Here is a 19,161-nt window from a genome sequence, read left to right as displayed (position 1 = left end):
GGCGAGAGTCCCAAACTACTGACCAAACATTCTATTTTAGTGATAGCTGAATTTGAACTGTATCATATATACAAATACATATGCTCTTTTTTATTTCAAAACTGTTTTTGATACATGAAAATCATTCTGAAATAAATATGGATTAAAAAACTTAAATTTTCATGAATTGTTGTGGCAACCAACAACGGCACATGTTGTACCTGAGCTCATTTTAAAAACAATTTAGCTCTTATGACCTAACGCTAGTTGTTTAGGGCTAGCTTAGCGGCAGTGGTCAGTCATGCAGTTGCAAGGCAACTGGAAACAGAAAACCGCCGGCGGAAGTAGTTATCTGTCATGGCAGCTTCCATAGGCTTCCGAGGAAACAGGTGGATAGGCTACCGCCTTCCTTGGTGAAAAACTGGGTGACAGATTGACACCCTGTCCTTTGTCTTTCCTCTCTCTCTTTCCTTTTTTGAAAACCAGATTTTGACAACGTGATAACGTTGAAGTTATTTATGTATGTTTTAATTGTTCTGTTTTTTATTGTTCTTTATATTTATACTTCAGAAGTTAGATAGCGTTTCCTCACTGTTCTCACTGGGGCCTCCCGGTGGTTAAAACTGGTGATTGTAAAAAACACACAAAAGTGGTCAGACACAGCTAGGTCCACAACAGAGGGTGCACCAACGGACAGGCCATAGGTTATGACCAGGTCCAAGGTGCGCCCCCTGCTGTGGGTCGGCTGCGTGACATGTTGATTAAAATCAAGGCAATGGAGAAGGTTTAAAAATTCTCTCGACATAGGATCTGAGGAATTATCTATGTGTAAATTAAAATCACCGGTTATTAGTATTCTGTTATAATTGCTATGGGTTATTAACAATAGCTCTGAGAATTCAGAGCACAGCCATTTTAATGTCTGTGCTGGATGTGCGCTCATCATGTCTTTCTAAAGGAATGCTAAAAACACAGTTTGGTCTAAAAACAGGAAATGCGCGACCCGCCTGCACGCCGGTGGTCACCGGCTGGAGGTGGTCAGCCTGGGCAGGTGGGTGATGTGACGAGGGCCCGGGGGCTTTGAACCCAGAAGGAGGATCCTCTCTCGGCTCAGTGCGAGGAAGACATCCAGACCGTCTGAGTACGGCGTCCCTTAACATCTTACAGCGGGAAGACGATGTTGCTTTGGTCAGCGGCTGTCGATCCGGCCTCACGGTAGAGTGGCCGCCCGCCTGGACACTGTTTTCCTGAGGTGAAGTGACAGTGTCGGCCGGTGTAGTGCTCAGCGATGGGTCCAGGACAGGGCGAGTCGGAGCAGCCGGAGCGACAGCCAGAGCGACGGCCGGGTCACCTGGGTGGGCCAAGGCGTCATCGGACAGTATCGTGTAGCGGTTGGAGAGGTCCAGGTGCGGTGGCGAGGCAGACCGGACCGCCTGACTGTTCCTACCACGGACCACCACCTCGGCCCATGACTCCTGATGGTTAGGAGTTGAGCAGGAGTTGTAGAATAAGTACTAGAACCAGACTGTTTTTGGGAGTGTGGTAAAATCCAACTATTCTGAAAGGCCAGAATAGTGTAGCCTTAGGCTACATGAGCCGATGCAGCACTTTCTCTAATGAAATAAAAAAAAATTTAGATGTCGTAAAAGAAATTGGGATGTTAGATTATTTGTAACATAATGGTGATGAATGCTGGTTGAAGGGCCCCCAGGATTTTTTTTTGCTAGGGCCCCAACAATCTCTAGAAGCGCCACTGTCCGAATATTACTTTGTTACTTCCCACCTCTGACAACCTGTAAATGCAGTGGTGGGCGGTCGCTCCCCCTCGTGGCCCAGTTGCCCTCCTGGAAACCAGAACGCGTGTTAAAGTGCCCTCCTGAGAGCCAAAACGTGCACTAAAGTGCCCTCTTGGGAGCCAAAACGCGCGCTAAAGTGCCCTCTTGGTTGGCAAAACACACTAAACTGCCCCCTTGGCTGGTTGTTTGTCCGCACTGTTAACGGCTGAGAGTAAGAAAGCGTTTCAGTTGCCTTCTTTCAAAAATGTATGCATGTGTTATGTGGGAGAGAAAGAGTGTGTGTGTGTGTGTGTGTGGCTTCAGTTTTACTTTTGCTTTGTTTTGCTTGAATTTATTGAGTAAAGCACTTTTGGCTACATGTTATTTGTATGAAAAGTGCTATATTCAGTGGCGTCCCTATGCTGTTTTATCCGGGGCTAAAGCCCCAGATGTTTTTTAATTAGCCCCGAATATTAATAAAAAAAAGAATAATAATATATATATATATATATATATTTTTTTTTTTTTAGATCATATCCTCAAAGGTTATCTTATGTTATTGCTTCAATAAAACAATGTTTTTGAACAGGTTTGAGTAACAATTAATTGTTATTTAAAAAAAAACAATACTACACTACACTACTACAGCATTGGCACACAAGTGGTTAACACCTCCAGGTTGCACGTCTTTCACCCAAGAGCTTAAGCGGTCAGGTGCGAATTGGCTTGACAACAACAAGCAAGTGTTACAAGATGTCACAACAAAGAAAGACTTCCATGTTTTTTCCCCCAAAGGTGGTCAGCAGTCAAAGAAGAAATGGGAATAGGGATTATGGAAAAATGTATAATTTCGAAATGAGTGTTGCAGCTGGAGCTAGAGGGGAGTAGCTAACGTTTGCTAGCTAGCTGGCTGATATTACACGGAAAAAACGATCTATTATTATTAGCATCGGTCTGTAAATGCAATTATAGTGTGTGAATTGTGTTCCTAAAAATAATTAAGCTTGGGCTTCTTCTAGAGGGGAAAGTAGCCAACATTAACGTTAGGCTATAATGTTAAACCATCTTGTTTACATTTCTTTTTCATGCATGATAGCTAGCAGACAGGGATCCTGCACAGCCTGCCTCTTCTACTGTAATGTGTTACATGGAAAAACAATGTGTTGTTACCTAGCTAGCTTAAGTCAGTGGCTACTTACATGGGTGCAAACTAAATTCAAAATGGGTCATTCATTTGATGATCTGTGATTATGGGATTGCATCGTTGTCACCTTTTTCACCGGTGATAGGTTTGCAGTGCACCCATGTATTTAGCCAAGCATTCGTCTGTGAATGCAAGTGTAGTGTGAATTGTGTGTTCTTAAAATAATTTAACACACTTCTTCTCAGATGATGATAATCAAGATGGTACTGCTGCTGCTGCTGCTAGTGGTACTGCTGCTGCCACCAGACAGACAAGTGCAAGGGATGGTAGAAGAGGTAGTTAGCTTGTTGTTTCTCAAAATCAGTGTGTGATTATTTTAGGATATGGACTAATCCACCTGGCATTGTGGGTATTGTGGTTTTTAACGTTTCACCATAGTTTCAATCTGTGTCTCCACCATTAGGTGGTAGCATTAGGACAGGTTAACATGTTGTTCCCCAAAGTTGGTTGGGTTTAAATGAAGCTTGACAGATGGGCAAAATAGAGGAAAAGATTGGTGATTATGTAGGAAAATAAAATATTTCAGATATCTCTTTTTTATGCTACACTAGAGTGGCGTAACTGGTTCAGTGTTTGGGCATGTGAAAATGCCATAAGTTTGTGGCAACCTTGCCCATAATTATTATATGTATTAATAGCAATGGGATACCAATATTGACTATAAGTATACATTCATAAGTAAGCTATAAAATATTATGTTTACATTGAATTTTCAGGTATGATAGCAGATAGGGATGTGTTCAGGGATCCTGCAGCAGACCAAAGGGAGGGCAATGAAAGAGCAGGTACCTGTAGGCTACGTGGAGAATGTCTTTATGTCTAAAAATGTTTCATTAACTGACCTGCTATGGGCTAAGCCCCGGATGTGTCAGAAACCTAGGAACACCTCTGGCTATATTGAGGGCTGTTGTGGTATCAAATAAAAGTACTCGTAAGTTTAATCCTACGTGCTAAATTTGGTGAGTCTGTGAACATCCTAAAGTCCTCTAAACAGTGTCGACAAAATGAAAATCGGCACACGCCGTTCAAGATGGCCGACTTCCTGTTGGGGCAAAAAATTCCTCAAGATTAATTCCTGGCTATATAGATGAGACCTATGAGTCCTGCAAATTTCATGAAGATCAAAGAAGGTTTTTGGTTACATGACCTGGCGTTAGGGGGCACTATGGAGTCCCCTGAACACAGAGTTTGGTGAGTTTTGGGCTATGTTTAGGCCGCCAAACATGCGCTTTTTTTCGGAGATGAACATTTTTAACTTATGAGTTCATGTGCTTTTCACCGCCATCATAATGAAAGCGCTGCCCCATACACAGTGTTCATCATTGCTTGGCAAAGGCTCCCTCTAGTGGCTTCCTTGAGATGACAATCTTCACGCAGGTTCATGCTATTAAGACTCAAGCAAGTCTGACCATGATATATTTTTCTATTATGCACATCTGTTTGCCTTGATATGACTAAACCAGCATTCATGAGCAGATATATAATGAAAAGAGACTAATGTTGAAAATTAACAGGTGCAGTTAGGTTCCGTAGTTTATTTTAATTAAGCTACTACTTTACATTTGTATTTCACTACCTTTCGTAGACCAATATTATACTGCATTTAATGACAGCTAAAAGGGTTGCATTAACCCATCAGGAGGCAAGATTTAGTTGTGAACCTCCTATTGACTTACAGTACTATTCCTCAAGCAGCATTTTGTATATATCCTGTTGCTTGTATGTTAATGATAATAATGAGGAGAACTTACTTTATAGTATTTTCATTCTATGCTACTACTTTTTTTCCATGTTCCTTGGTGAAGAAATGACAATAAAATGAGTCTGAAGTCTGAAGGTTATACTTCCAATCCACTACATTTTGAAGGCAAATATTGTACATTTTATCCTCTGAATTTGTTTGATAACTTTAGTTTATGGTTACTCTGCAGTTTGTTGCATCAGAGCCAAAGTAGCACACATTTTACATTTATTTATCTAGTTGGCAGATAAATAAATACAGTTTGTGATAATCATAAAAATGCTGAAGACATTGATCTGACATTTGGCCAGGCCAATAATTGTTCAGCCCACAGTATACAATATATACACAGAGATTAATTTATGTATAATACACTTTCGATGATTATGTCGAATTATTACCAGAAAAGTACATTTGATGCAGATAACCTAAGATATTTACTCAAGTATGTGTGGGTGATATTTACTTTTATATTACTTTGGCACTTTTACTTTGGTAATTTTTACAGCAGTGTATAATCATAGATTTTGAGATGCCTTCGACAAAACTGAAAAAAACACAATATCTTATTTTGAGGTCTTATCAGTTCACTTATATTGTGCATTCTCAAATGTTTGCATTATATCATAGCAACACAGAGTTAACTGTTACACCCTGCATTTTGTCACATGGACCTTATTCTTTAGTTCACTGCCTAAAGTTTGTGACTGCATGTGAGGGTTGGAATGAAGCTTAGCTCTCGCCTCACAGGTACAGCAGCCTCAGGGACAGTGTGAGGAGTCATCTTAGAAAAGCTAGGTGGCAAGCCACTGCTGCTTTGCATAGAAAGAAGACTGATTTGAGATAGTTTGAGCATGCAATTAGGCTGCCTCATCAAATGGATCAATCAGGCGATAAAACACCTCATCATCCCCCCAGGAATATCTGGTGGACAGGGCTGATGAGGGCGACGTCCAACCTACCTCGCTATGTGTGTTTCTCAGTGAGCTGGACCTGGATCAGCTGCAAGGAAATGGATGGTTGGGCGGATAATGCTATGCCCAGTTGCTTATCCAGAATTTGTTAATATGTGGATTGAAGGGGCGATAAACGGTGATCAAAAATGAACATTATCAGCAGAATGTGAAGAAATAACTGTACAGTAGACATTTTGTCAAAGACGTTAATGAACTGTGTTGCTGATCTCTACCAGCATTAGCATGCTAACCAGCTAGCCCTGGCCTGTCTCTCAATATCTCTTTGTTCGGGAAGAGGTTAGATAGTTTGCTATAAGTAAGTAAATTGAAAAAAACGTACAAAATGTCAAGAAATGAAATCCTCCGAATACTATTTTCCTTACCAAACTGAAAATACAATCGCACACTGTCTAAATTCAAGTTTCTCTCTTTTTTCCGGCCAAAGATGAGCTTAATCGCCTCATTAACGCATCGTAAAACATACTTCTTTCAGAATGGATAGAAACGGAATTAAACAAACCAAAACAGCTCAGGGTTGTATTTCCAGAATCACCTCTAGTTTGGTCCTGCTGAATCCTGTCAAATGTGAAAATATTCAGGCTGCTGATGTCAGAATCTCTCGCTCTCCTCTGTCGATGATGTCTCTCCTGTCCCCGTCTATCATTTCTTCTTGTCCCTGGAGTCATAGTCCTGGTCAGACCTGCTGTAAATCACCTCTGTACTGTATCCATTGTCTTCAAACTGGCATCTGCTCGTCTCTTTGTGTGTGTTTACTGAAAATCTCCCTCCTCATCTCAGCCTAGAGGTGACGATGATGCCTATGGTTTTGGACCTACCTTTGAGTTCTGTCCATTTCTTACAAAACACATCTTTAAAAACACTGATCTACACTCGGCGTAATACAAGACTTGCTTGGTATTTAACTTGTGCTTTATTACATGTATTGTATGTTGTGAGGATAGAGGGTGTAGTAGGCTATGCTGCACATATTGAATCACACTTTGAGGCACATTTGTGATTTTGGGCAATATAATACATTTAACTTGACTTTTATATCAGTAAAAATTTGACTAGATTTTTACTGATATAAAATGTACTTCCTTTAGTCAGCTCAGACCTTGTACTTCAGAGAGCTCCTAACTCTTTCATATTCATTTAGTCATCACAGGACAGAGCCCCGAGTTTAAAGGAAGCCACTTTATTAGCTTAACACACATCCTGCAGCAAGCATTGTTCATGGATTTGGACATAAAAGCACAGACTTGTGAAATATATCATAATACTGACATCTCTCTTCATACACAGTGGATGACTAGTTACAGAGACTCACAATACAACAATAACCAATGACAATACTGTGATCCAAAATAGGGGACAACAGGAAACTGGATGTCTAAAGGAGAAATGTACACTGCCAAAATCACTACTAAGATCACCAAACTATAATGTATAAGTCTCTTTCACAATGCTTTATCTACAGCTGAATACACTGTCAGAGTGGCTTTATGTTGGCGTTTCCAAGGTCAGACACGTCACTGTTAATCTGATGATTTGTACAATACAGTATGGTTGCTACAGTATGGAAAGCACTACATAAACACTAGCAGGCTTCAACTAAATAAAAGAAGAAGGTGAAGTTTATGTGTATTGGAATGGGAGAGAAAACAATATAAGTGAATACACAGATAATGTGTTAATTCCACCAGTGTTAAGTGAAAAAGACCATTTTGCTCCACTGTGAAGCAGTGGAATAATCGTACCAATATAATCTTTAAGAAGTTTTCATCTATAACCCATAGTTCCTAAATCTCTCCCAGTCCTCTAAACTAATTCAATTACATTACTTTTCCAAAAGAAAGAAACATCCGACAATATACTGCAGACAACATTCAACACAGGTCCAATCTCTTCCAATAAACTTTGATCAACGTCAACACACTCATGAAATCAACACACAATGATGTGATTTAACACACAGTTTGGTTACGAGCCACACAATCATATTCAAAATCAAATGTATATTTAATGTGTGAGGCTGGAGGAGGAGAGGGGAGGAAGAGAGGGGAGCGAGGGACGGTACAGTTTGATGTTCCTGCTGAGGAGGGAGCGCTTAACTCATCTGCTATTCTTTCTCCAAGTCTTTGAGGGTTTTTAGAAGGCGAGAAGGGGTGAAGATTTCAGTTGATCCTGGAAGACACAAGATGACTGATAATCATTTTTCACAATAATGACCTGAGGGAATATCTGAAAATTAAAACTCAATTTCACTTTTACTTTTCATGAGTAGTCATTCCTTTAAGTACGAATGTGTAATCTTCAAAAATGATATGTTATCTGATAGTGAGGCTTGCTAAGCAAGACACAGTTTGCTGAACAAGCGAATCAGATCTGATCAACATTTTTTAACGGATTTCTTCCTGCACATTTGCTCTGCTCACCACCACCTTTCAGTCTGCACTGCTGCCAGTCCAGCACCACCCATACATTGATGATGATCTTTGTTCAGTGTTATTAGCATTAATCTATGTGAAGGATGTTATTTATACACTTTGTCTGTTTATCTACAATCAATGAAATATTAAAGCCACACTTTGGTTGTTGTTGACTTTTTCACACACCTGTCCCTAATCATGCTGTTTAATCAGCATCTTGATATGCCCCACCGTCAGATGGACAATTTTCTTGGCAAGGGTCAAGTGCTCCCCACCAAACACATCTGTGTTCCAGATTTGAGGGAAGGCTTGTGTGTTCACAGAGAAAGTCTTAGATCTATGTCATGAGTGAGAGCAGAAACAATAACCTTTATTATTTGGTCGAGTGGAGATAAAAGCTCTGGTGCAGGTAATGACATAGATTAACTGTGACTGTGATCTTTCTGAGCACCTTCACGTAGAAAACAGAAACAGTTGTTGGTGCCGTTAAGCAGAACCAAGGAACTTTGGAAAAGAAGGGAGGGTCATTACATCATTGACGCTCACTTTGGATCAAGACTGTGGTGACACCTGTATTGAAGTCGACGGGAGATGATGGAGAAACACACTGGAACCCAACATATCTATGCATTTACATTTACAATTAGGGCATTTAGCAGACGCTTTTGTCCAAAGCCACTTACAGTACTTCACACATACATACACTGATGGCGGTGGCTGCCAAGCAAGGTGCCGACCAGCAATCATTTGGAGTTCAGTATCTTGCCCAAGGACACTTTGACATACAGACCAGGGGAACTGAACCAGCAACCTTCTGATAACAAGACACTGGCTCTATCCCTGAGCCACAGTCTCAACAGTGAAGTATGCTCAGACTTGTCCCGTTTGTTTACGAGATTATCAGCCCCGTCATTCATTTGGGAAAAACCATCAGTGGTTAACTACCTCTCTGAAGTGTGGTCTTTAATTTTCTTTGTTTTTGTGTTTCTCCATCGTCCCCCATAGATTTCAATACAGCTGCCACCACAATCTGGAACCAAAGCGAGTTTCAGCGGCATAATGACCCTTCCTTCATTTAAAGGTTCCTTAGCTCGAAGGGAAGTTGCCCATCACCTCTGTAAATCACACAAGTCATGAGAGACTGCAAGCTATGGTTGGTTAGGGTCTACCATGTACTGTGCCGTGTGTGCCAACAACTTCTAACTCTGTAATCACATCTGACACACTGAAGACAAAACAATTGCTAAGTATAATATCATATATAAAATAGTATATGTTTTCATATGGAAGGCCATGGTTGTGGCAGGTTTTGGGATTTCCCTACCCACCTATTCTTGCTGTCATGAATAAGTGAGAGTAAAAGAACTAACTTAATTGCACTGCTTGTTTACGGTGTAACAACATAAGCAGTCCTAGCAGCACTCAGGAAACCACAACTGAAGATCTCCTGACACATGGTTCATTTTGGTGGCATGGCTGCTTAGTGATTAAAATGGCAACAAAACAACTTTCTATACCAAGATTGAATGATAGAACACTGTTTACCATTAAGCCCTTAACCAACAAACAGCAGGGAGACACCAACAAACATTTCCCTCAACTAGCAGGACATTTCCAATGTTCCAATGATATTTCATGGCTACACAGGGGAAAAATGAGCCACGGATTTTGTACTGAACTGTGCTACTGAAAAGGAAGAAAATGAACAGTGGCAGTGCGGGGACAGTAATCCCAACAATGGCCCTGAACGGTGTAAAGGGAAGTAAGATACAACACAGTACCACAAGTCAGACAGGAAGGTACATGAAGAGAGAATGATAACAATGAGATGTTTTCTTCACAAACTGAGCGTCCAAGATAAAATTCAACTGTTGTAGTGAACTGTGGTTTGAGGAAAATGAAACTGCCCCGGCTTTATATCACTTCTTAATATAAAAAAGAGAAGGGATCTTCACAAGTTGTTTTATTTGATTAACACATTTGACATGAAAAAAAAAACACTAGACAATTATTGTCTGTTATATTAGAGATCCACACAAAGTATTTATTCCAGGTTAGTGTGTGTTCTGATAGATTTAAGTTCTGTGATGTTGCAGTATCACAGCCATGTGTATGCAGCACTAATATGGATCCCACTGCTTATCTTGGTATGACCCACCCTACTTTACCTCTGTTTGGGGGCCTTCATTTGTTGAGGTTTAGTCGTGAGGATTAGTTGTGGGATTGGTTAGGATTAGGTACACACTATCAGAGCAGAGTAGAGTGGGTCTTCATATTTAACATATAGTAATTAACGTATGCATAAGCAGTGTTAACATAAAACAGTAGAGCCATGATTGACCAAGCCAAGTTCACATCAGGAGAGTCTACCAAAAAAGCTGCAGTATTCCTCCAGGATATGAAACACGAGGAGCAGGGTCAGTTTCTTCACAACAACACAGCAGCATTTGTCAGTGAACATCTCTGAGAAAAAACACGACACGACAGGGATCAAGGGCACAACACTGGGCAGGTGAGTTGGCCTAGGGGGAACACAGATCCACAAATGACACCATTACTTGTGTATTTACTTCCAAGCATGTTTTCACTCTGCAGTTTGCTCCTCTGTCCCCTCTGGTGGGGCGTTGGAGTCCAGGAAGTCTGGGTGCTGGAGTTCCTTTAGGTACTTAGGTGGAGTGAGAATGTGGGTTGAACCTACCAGGGACAAACGTCTGAAAGGTCAGCAAGGACTGAATTCTGGATAAAGACCTGTGTACTACTTAGGATGCACATTAGATTGGCGATGACAAAATGATCCACTTATGTCTGATTAAAAAGTTACAAAATGCAATCAAAATATTCAATGAGACTGAGAATCCACTGAAATCTGAACAGTGGATGGTTTTGCAGATTCACTTATTCTCTCCTCCTTCCTGTACCTGACACTGCATCCACCCCCTGAGAGTCACAACAACATATCAGCTCTCACAGACAATGCAAGAACAATACATTTCACATTTCACAGAAGTAACACTGTTGAGTCAGCACTACTGGGAACAGAAATAAAACAGACACATCAGCAAAATGCAAACACTCAGGGGGACTCCATAAAGGAACAGTTCACCCAAAACTGAAAATTCAGTCATTATCTCCTCACCCTCTAGCTGATGTCATATGGGATGAAATTTGCAAAACACTTTTGGAGCAGCATTCTACTCAGCAACTAAAGTAGCTGGATCTTGTTTCAATTAAAAAAAACAGACATAACTAAAACTGCTCCATATATACATAACAAGACATTATTTCAACCCTTTTTAAGAACAAATCTTCACTGCTGCTAAGCTCAATGCGGGTAGCGTGCACTTTCATTCGTCTGAAGTGGGTGCCCAAGCTCAAGAGTTGACGTTGTAAATAACGCCTTTTCAAATCACTTTAGGATCTCAAATGTCTCTCTTTGACAGACTTGGATTACAGCATATAAATTGTATGGAGCCAATGGATGTTTGTTTGGTTGTTTTTCCATTTTAAAACAAGTTCCGATCTACTTCACTTGTTTAGGAAAATGCAGCAATGCTGTGAAGTTTCAGAAATAAAATGAGTCCATCGATCCATCATGTCATGTCATCGTCTGCAACCGCTTTATCCCTTTTTCAAGGGGGCGCGGGGTTTGTTGCTGGAGCCAATCCCAGCTGTCTCCGGGCGAAGGCAGGGTACACCCTGGACAAGTCGCCAGCTCATCACAGGGCCCTCAAGAGCAATTTGGGGTTCAGTATCTTGCTCAAGGACACTTCGACAGCCAGGATTTGAACCAGCAACCTTCCGATCACTAGCCAATCTGCTCTACCAGCTGAGCTACAGCCGCCCCCATCGATCCATCGTGTACGCACTAATATTGACTGAATCTGATTCTTCTTAATTGTTTTTATAAACCTCTTGTTTACTATGTAGTTTTGTTGTTTCTGTCTGCTGATTGTGCTCTCATAAATCTTTCTTACGCCCGGAAAGCTTCATCTCCACAAGACTATCTTAAATAAATAATAATTAAATAAAGACTGAATAAATAAAATGAAGCTTCAAATAGAGGAAATGTGTCAAGTTAGACACTTCAACATGAGGCAGAAATAGTATTCATATTAAACAGTATACATACTAATAATGCTTTATATGAAAGAAGATGTTTTCTTGCTGTATGATAAAATGTAAAGGGGTACTTGGCTAATTAAGCTTCACACTTAAGGAAGAGTTGTGGGACAGAGACAGATTTACTCTTTCTATGCAGTGAACTCACCGATCAGCGCCTCCCACTTGCCATTGGCCTGAGTGACCTCATACCCGCAGCGCATCTCGCTGTATGTCATCCCTCCGATAATAAATACGATGATCCTTGGCCCCGTCTTCATCTCTGTGGGGCCCCTGTTCTTGTGCCAGTTACCATAGCGAGCACTGCTGTGAAATGAGGAAATATTTAAATATTTACTGCAAAACATTTTTAAACACAACTTAAACAACGACACTTCATGGCTTTATCGAAACAATGCGGTGCCAGATGTATAACATGCATTCAAAATGACAAACCTCGATGGAGCACTGGCTTTGGAAGATACTTGTCGCTGGGAAATGTACGGGTACTGCTTAGGGTCAAGTTTGTCCTCAATGGCATCCTGTGGGAACACAATGAAGTTTCTACAGTTGGCATCAGAAACAGACTCACAGTTTTTACCGAAAATATTACAGTACAAGGAGAGTGAGGAATAAAATATTAACCACCATAAAATGACACAATGACACAGCAAGACAAAGCTAATCTCTCTCCTGATGATTTTTTCCGTAGTTTTATTGCTTCCCAAATAGGCCTATGTGTTGTTGTTGGGATATTTCCATTAATCAGATTAGGAACATTTTCACATCAAAGTCAAATTGAACCTGAGTTGGTTGAGAAAAAAGAAAAAAAAGAACAAGCAGCTATTCCTGTGAAAACTCAGAGATCCCATTTAAACAGGTATGAAATAACAGCAGGACCACATTATTATTATTATTATTATTATTGTTATTATTATTATTATTGTAGGCTGCATATCTGTAATAGTTAGAGCACTCATCTCTAATAAAGTCTATAGTCGAGTCATGTGACTTTTTTGGCAGGAAGGCTTTGCATGTTGCACACAAACACTAAGAGGCATCTTGTGTGTCAGTATGTCAGTACGACGCACAAGGTGTATACTGCATTGTGATAAAAGGAAAACTAACACAGAAAAAGCACCTCAATGAGATCCTTGACGAGGGGAGTCCACCTGGACAGCTGGTAGGTCTGCTCACTGATTCGCTCCTTACGATCGGGCTTCTTGGCTTTTTTGGCGGTGCCCTGTGAGGAGAGTAATGCTGATCACTCATCTGCTTTCATAGTTGCCACATCAAAACATCAACTCAGTGAGAGAGTTAAAGGGTGTGCCATTTTTAATGTCAGTCTAGAGTTTTAGTTATTTAGAAAGAAATGAGTGTTGGAGACACACATCAGAGCACGAACTGTCATTGACATATTTAAGAGACATGCTTATTGTGGATGTTTCTTTCGACGGTTTCCAGCCAGCATGTGCATAAAGCTGATGATCTCTTGCTGCAGGATCCACTGTAGGCTTTCCATTTTGGGCCTGTTTGGGTTTCATGTGCACTCAAAAGAGAATAAGGCACTGAACACAGTCAAGAATGGAATTGAGGATTCATTAATTTTTAAATGAATAAAAAAAAACTGGGACAAGGAAAAAAAACCCAGACAAATAATGTTGAGTAAAGATTCTGTTTTACACATGGGCACACTCTGAAACAAGTTAACCAGAAAACTGTATTAAGACATACACACAATTACTCTGCTAGGAACAATTATGTACATCTGATATTTTTCCTTAAAAAGAAGTATAATGTCCACATTAAAATCCTTAAATTAGCACATATTCCGTGGCCTCATAAAATATCATCAAAATGCAATTTTTGTTAATATCTGAAGTTTTCCAGCAGGACATAAGATGTCTACTACTCCAATCTAAAGTCCATTCTTGGTATATGTGCACACTTGTGTTTGCTGAAAATGGACCACGATTGACTTCCAAACTATTTATGATGTCATAAATCATGCCGGTAGCTCTGCCTCTTAAAATCAGATTTTTAGTGAGTTCAGAGTACATTTTTAAATGTGAAAACAGCCTTGTGTCAAACTCTGCACATCCATCATTCTAGGTAGTGAAGCTCAGACATTCAACTGGAGGATCAAGAAGAAAAACACTTCTTTGACTGGAGGGGCCTTTAAGGTTGGTGCTGGTGTCATTTGTTTTAAAGTTGTTTGGGGCCAACTAACAGGAGGTCGTCTGGCTCGGACACCACTTGGTGATGCCTCGTCCTGCACGGTCGTCTCCTGGATCCACTCACTTTACATAACTTGTATCAGATTTTCTGTTGATGTAACTTGTAAACTGTGAATTGTTGCTCTTTTCTGTACACGCAACATCTATTGCATGTCTGTCCGTCCTGGAAGAGGGATCCTCCTCTGTGGCTCTTCCTGAGGTTTCTTCCATTGTTTTTTTTACCCTGTTAAAAGGTTTTTTTTCCATCAACATGTGAAGTTTTTCCTCACTCGAATTGAGGGTCTAAGGACAGAGGATGTTGTTCACTGTACACATTGTAAAGCCCACTGAGGCAATGTGATTGTGATTTTGGGCTATATAAATAAAATTGGTTTGATTTGACTTGATTTAAACAACCAATGAAAAATCATACAAGGGCCTTTTAAACCCAAATAACATCACAATCCCTATTCAATATCATGCCCATTGAATTTACACGTATCAGCACTGACTAGATGCTATATAATGACAGGAATTGCAAGTCAAACTCTATATTTAACATGTTCACCAGTAGCAGTTTGTTGGATATGAAGGCACTGGGGGTTTAGTAAATCTTGAAATATACTTTAATATAGATTACAGCTTTGTATGAGAGTTCACGTAGTGCAACCAAACAGATTTTATACCTAGTTAGTATAACAAGTGATATTTGGTATTTTCTTCAATTCCATGGACATGTGTTAAATAGAGCTCTACTGTTAAAAGTTATTGAACTGTAAAAACACTGTAGCACTGGGTAACATGTTCCTTCATTTTTACGAACTCAGTCCTACACACACCATCCTGCTGCAACAAATACTATATGTATGTACTATATATAGTCCATACTAATACCACTGATTAATCCACTGCTAAAAATAGTCCCCAACAATTTCCTGTTAGAGTAACATTCAATAAAGAGAAGTTCAGTTTCTGAGCATTTAAACAATATATATATATATATATATATATATATATATATATATATATATATATATATATATATATATATATATATATATATATATATATATATATAGTTATACAGTAATGACTCTGGAACAAGTTTTCCATTTAGAATTGCAACTGGCCATGCTGCTTTAATATGAATGGTAAGAAGTAGGAAGACTAGAAGAGTAGGAAGGTCTTTCAAGACACATCTTCAAATTAGGGGTCATATGGTCTTAGTGACACACTGAAGTCCTGGACCAGGACAGCTCACCTCAGAGATAATGGGAACGCCCATGTGGGCCATGTTGGAAATGATGTCACTGTCCTCTGGTGGGATGTTGGCATGCTGAAGGAGCTTACACAGGTTCTCTTCAGTCACACCTGACACACGCAAAGATACACAAACACATGCAGCATAGACTTTCAGTTCACACAACTCACACCGACGGGAGAGCATGCACATTCACAAATATGGTATAATGCATGCAAACATGAAGAAACTTAAGAATAGATTAGCACCGAACAAAACACGAGAACAAAAAAATGAATGCAAATTTGAGATTCCATTAAAACCTCTCAGTGGGATTTTCTGCCTTGTTCATGCAGGATTTCTGCTCCATCCAAATGTTAACAGTTGATATGAAAAACAGCACAGTGAATATCTGACCGTTTTTGAGGAAGATGTAGAGCAGAATGATGCGGATCTTGTCAGACACACTGACATTGGCGTCCAGCAGAACGGGTACAATGAGCCTCATGGGATCCTTGATCTTCTCTCCCTCTGCATCTATACCCATCGCCAGATCCTTCAGAACAATGGAGGGCAGGAGAGGCCAAAGCACAATATGATTCCACAGAAGCTCCACTCAAACAATTACTGAAAGATTTTAACTAGACATGTAGTCTGATGTATCAAAGCAAGCTCTGATATCACTGTGTTTGTGTTGTTCCATCATTACTAATTAGTCACATTTTTGTTATATTATAGCTCTGCAACTCAGGACCACACCGGAAAAGACACGCATGGGACAAGTTATTGTGGGTAACTTGTGGTTAATGTTTTGAAAGTGTCTATTACCTATATTACCTTTTTTCCTGGTAATGATACATTGCTGTAGCACATTAGTTTTAAAATGCATGTATAAAGTTACCCCCAACACTACTGGGGACTGAGGATGGATGGGCAAGAGGTTGTGTTGAAGGAGAATAGCTCATTTTTGGGCGTTTGGACCTGGTATAAATTCTAAACTCTGAACTGACCTTGTTGTGACCTTGTTCATGTGACCCAAACTTTGAACTAGCTGTTGTGACCTGTGAATGTGCAGTGCTAATATCCTCCATCAGCTGTTGACTGTGTTGGCGAGTGGGCCAGGACACAATAACTAACTCCCTGTTGGTTTTAGAGCACCAGAGTTCACCTGTGAATTTCTTATGTATTCAAGCACATTTCCCATCTGCCATGCTGCCATTGCTTGCTTAAACCAGAATGCCACATTAAGGTTCCCCCACTTTCTACATTATTGCACAGTCTAGAGACAGATCTATTTTTACAGCTGTGGTGTCTGAGTGATTTACTTGTTCCACACGACAGAGTTTGTCCACAGTGCCCTGGTAGCGGTTCATACAGTCTTCGGCCAGGTGGAGATGGGTTGAATACTGAGGTCGGAGAGGAGAGATACTGTCAGGGTTTGACACATTGAGTACAATCGGCTGCAAACAATATCAACAGAATGTTTTTCAGTGTTCATATATACACTTGGGAAATCTGCAAAATCTGAAGCTATGTTCTCAAATCATTAACACCTGTTTTTCGGCCCATGTCAGATAATGTTATATTCTTCTATTGCTGATTGATTGGTGGGACGGTGTTACAAGTAGATCATTTAGGTGTCTGTATGTACATGTACATGTACAAGTACACAAATGAGTGCATAAATGTTCATCTGTGTACAGTGTCACAGTGTAAGCTTCAATACAGTAGCATGGCCTGCTGTAAGTGTGTAGATGTACAGAAACACTTCAACCTTGCTGAGCTCCTTCTGATACTGAGGCATCTTCTTCAGCATCTGAGACAGTTCCTTCATGGTGGTCTGAAACACATTGAAGAGTAATGAACTTTACTTATTGCACTTCATTCACATTTTAATTACAGGCTGCAAAGTTTGTCACAAGTTCTGTAACAGATCATAAAGTGTTTAAGTAAGTAAATTTAAGTTGAGCTGACACAAGAAACTTGATGATAAGCAAAATCTCCTGACTTCCAGTGATCTCTTAACACACACACTTCTAAGATGTCAGCGATGAGATGAGATGTACTCATTTAAAAGATATGCCAATGGTTGATGATTCCTATTTGTAAGCTGACAGTATACGCACAGTCAGTCAGTCAGTCAAACAGTGTTCGCCTCAAAGTGATGGTTATTGGGCCAAAGCAGTATAAAATGCAGAACAATATGAATAAGACAGATTTCTATGTTACCCCAGAGAGAATTAAGACTGGCCACCACTATGGAAATTGTCATTTTTAGGTAACTCAGTTGTACTTTAAACAATATTTGTGGGTTACAGCTGTGAACACAATATTGACACTTCATCACCTTTTAGGTTAATACAGTGAACATGGTGCTTCTTAACAAATCTAGCACAGAGTATTTATCAAGAGCTGTGTTTGTGTCGACCTGATGAATGGAAGTTAAAGAAAAAAAACTTTTTTAGCTCTGTGTTCTGTCTCTACTGGCTCCTGAGAGAAACATCTGGTTAAGTCTCTAACTCTGTTAAGTCTGCTATCTGCTGCTGAGAAGATAGTGTATAACATTTTCTTGGCATGAAGACATCTGTCTGCTGTGCTGAAACTGATCCTGTGAGAGCAGTGACAGTGAACCAAAACATTCGAGTTGCAGCAGGACAACTAACTGAAGAGCTGAGACTCACTGTAAAGCAAAGGGGAGCGGCAGATTCATGTGATAATTCTGTTAGTTCATCACTTTCACATTGTCACATTGTTATTTGATACATTGATGTATCAGCTCCCACACAATGTCCATTTCACTAAAATACGTTTAATGACAACATTTCGATACTTAGACCTTCATCCAGTTTGCTGGTTTTTATAAACACCTGTCTTAGCTCGGGGTCTGTCCCAGCTGCCTTCAAACACGCTGTGGTTAGGTCCCTCCTCAAAAAACCACATCTTGACCCCTCTGTGCTGTCCAATTTTAGGCCTGTCTCCCACTTGCCTTTTCTTTCTAAGGTATTGGAAAAAGTTTTTTTTATTCAATTCCAAACATTTTTAGAGATTAATTCTGTTCTCAATAAATTTCAGTCTGGTTTCAGATCCCGACATAGCACCGAGTCAGCACCTTTTTTAAGTCGGCAGGACCTCGAGAAGGCGATCCACGCTTTCATCAGTTCAAGACTGGACTACTGTAATGCACTTCATGTCGGCCTCAGCCGGTCTTTAATCTCTTGTTCAGAACGCTGCTGCCCGATTTTTAACAGGCACATCCAGGCGTGAGCACTTTCTTGTGTTTTCTTGCAGCACTGTAGCACTTTCTTGTGTTTTTATGTATTGTTTTTATGTGTTATTTTATTGCTTTGATGTAAAGCACTTTGGGTACCGTCTGGCTATTGTAAAGGGTTATACAAATAAAATTTGATTGATTGATTGATCAGGTCATCTGAAGATAAAGAAGATACCCTGATGAAGGTCTGTTGACAAAAACATTGTCATTAACCTTATTTGCAGTTGAAGTGGACAGTGTGCTGGAGCT

General features: G+C 40.1%; 1 protein-coding gene across 5 annotated transcripts in view; it reads right to left on the bottom strand.

Moving 5' to 3' along the window:
• Nucleotides 1-6,833: 6,833 nt before the first annotated feature.
• stxbp1b (syntaxin binding protein 1b) overlaps nt 6,834-19,161 on the bottom strand; it is a 32,642-nt gene continuing 20,314 nt past the window's right edge. Inside the window, exons 12-20 of one of the 5 annotated variants that reach the window (XM_030415675.1) lie at nt 17,416-17,481; nt 16,967-17,047; nt 16,059-16,197; nt 15,663-15,772; nt 13,327-13,428; nt 12,642-12,727; nt 12,355-12,512; nt 10,658-10,781; nt 6,834-7,842 (exon numbers count right to left, since the gene is read on the bottom strand). In XM_030415675.1, coding sequence (XP_030271535.1) covers nt 10,672-10,781; nt 12,355-12,512; nt 12,642-12,727; nt 13,327-13,428; nt 15,663-15,772; nt 16,059-16,197; nt 16,967-17,047; nt 17,416-17,481 — 852 coding nt within the window. In that variant the 3' untranslated portion in view covers nt 6,834-7,842; nt 10,658-10,671. Of the gene's footprint in view, nt 7,843-10,645; nt 10,782-12,354; nt 12,513-12,641; nt 12,728-13,326; nt 13,429-15,662; nt 15,773-16,058; nt 16,198-16,966; nt 17,048-17,415; nt 17,482-19,161 lie in introns of all 5 variants that reach the window. The other 4 variants (XM_030415677.1, XM_030415676.1, XM_030415678.1 and 1 more) reach the window with 4 other exon arrangements.

This window comes from Sparus aurata, chromosome 5 (assembly GCF_900880675.1).
Source record: "Sparus aurata chromosome 5, fSpaAur1.1, whole genome shotgun sequence".
In the NCBI taxonomy this organism is placed as follows: domain Eukaryota; kingdom Metazoa; phylum Chordata; class Actinopteri; order Spariformes; family Sparidae; genus Sparus; species Sparus aurata.
This window is presented reverse-complemented; position numbering and strand designations above follow the sequence as displayed.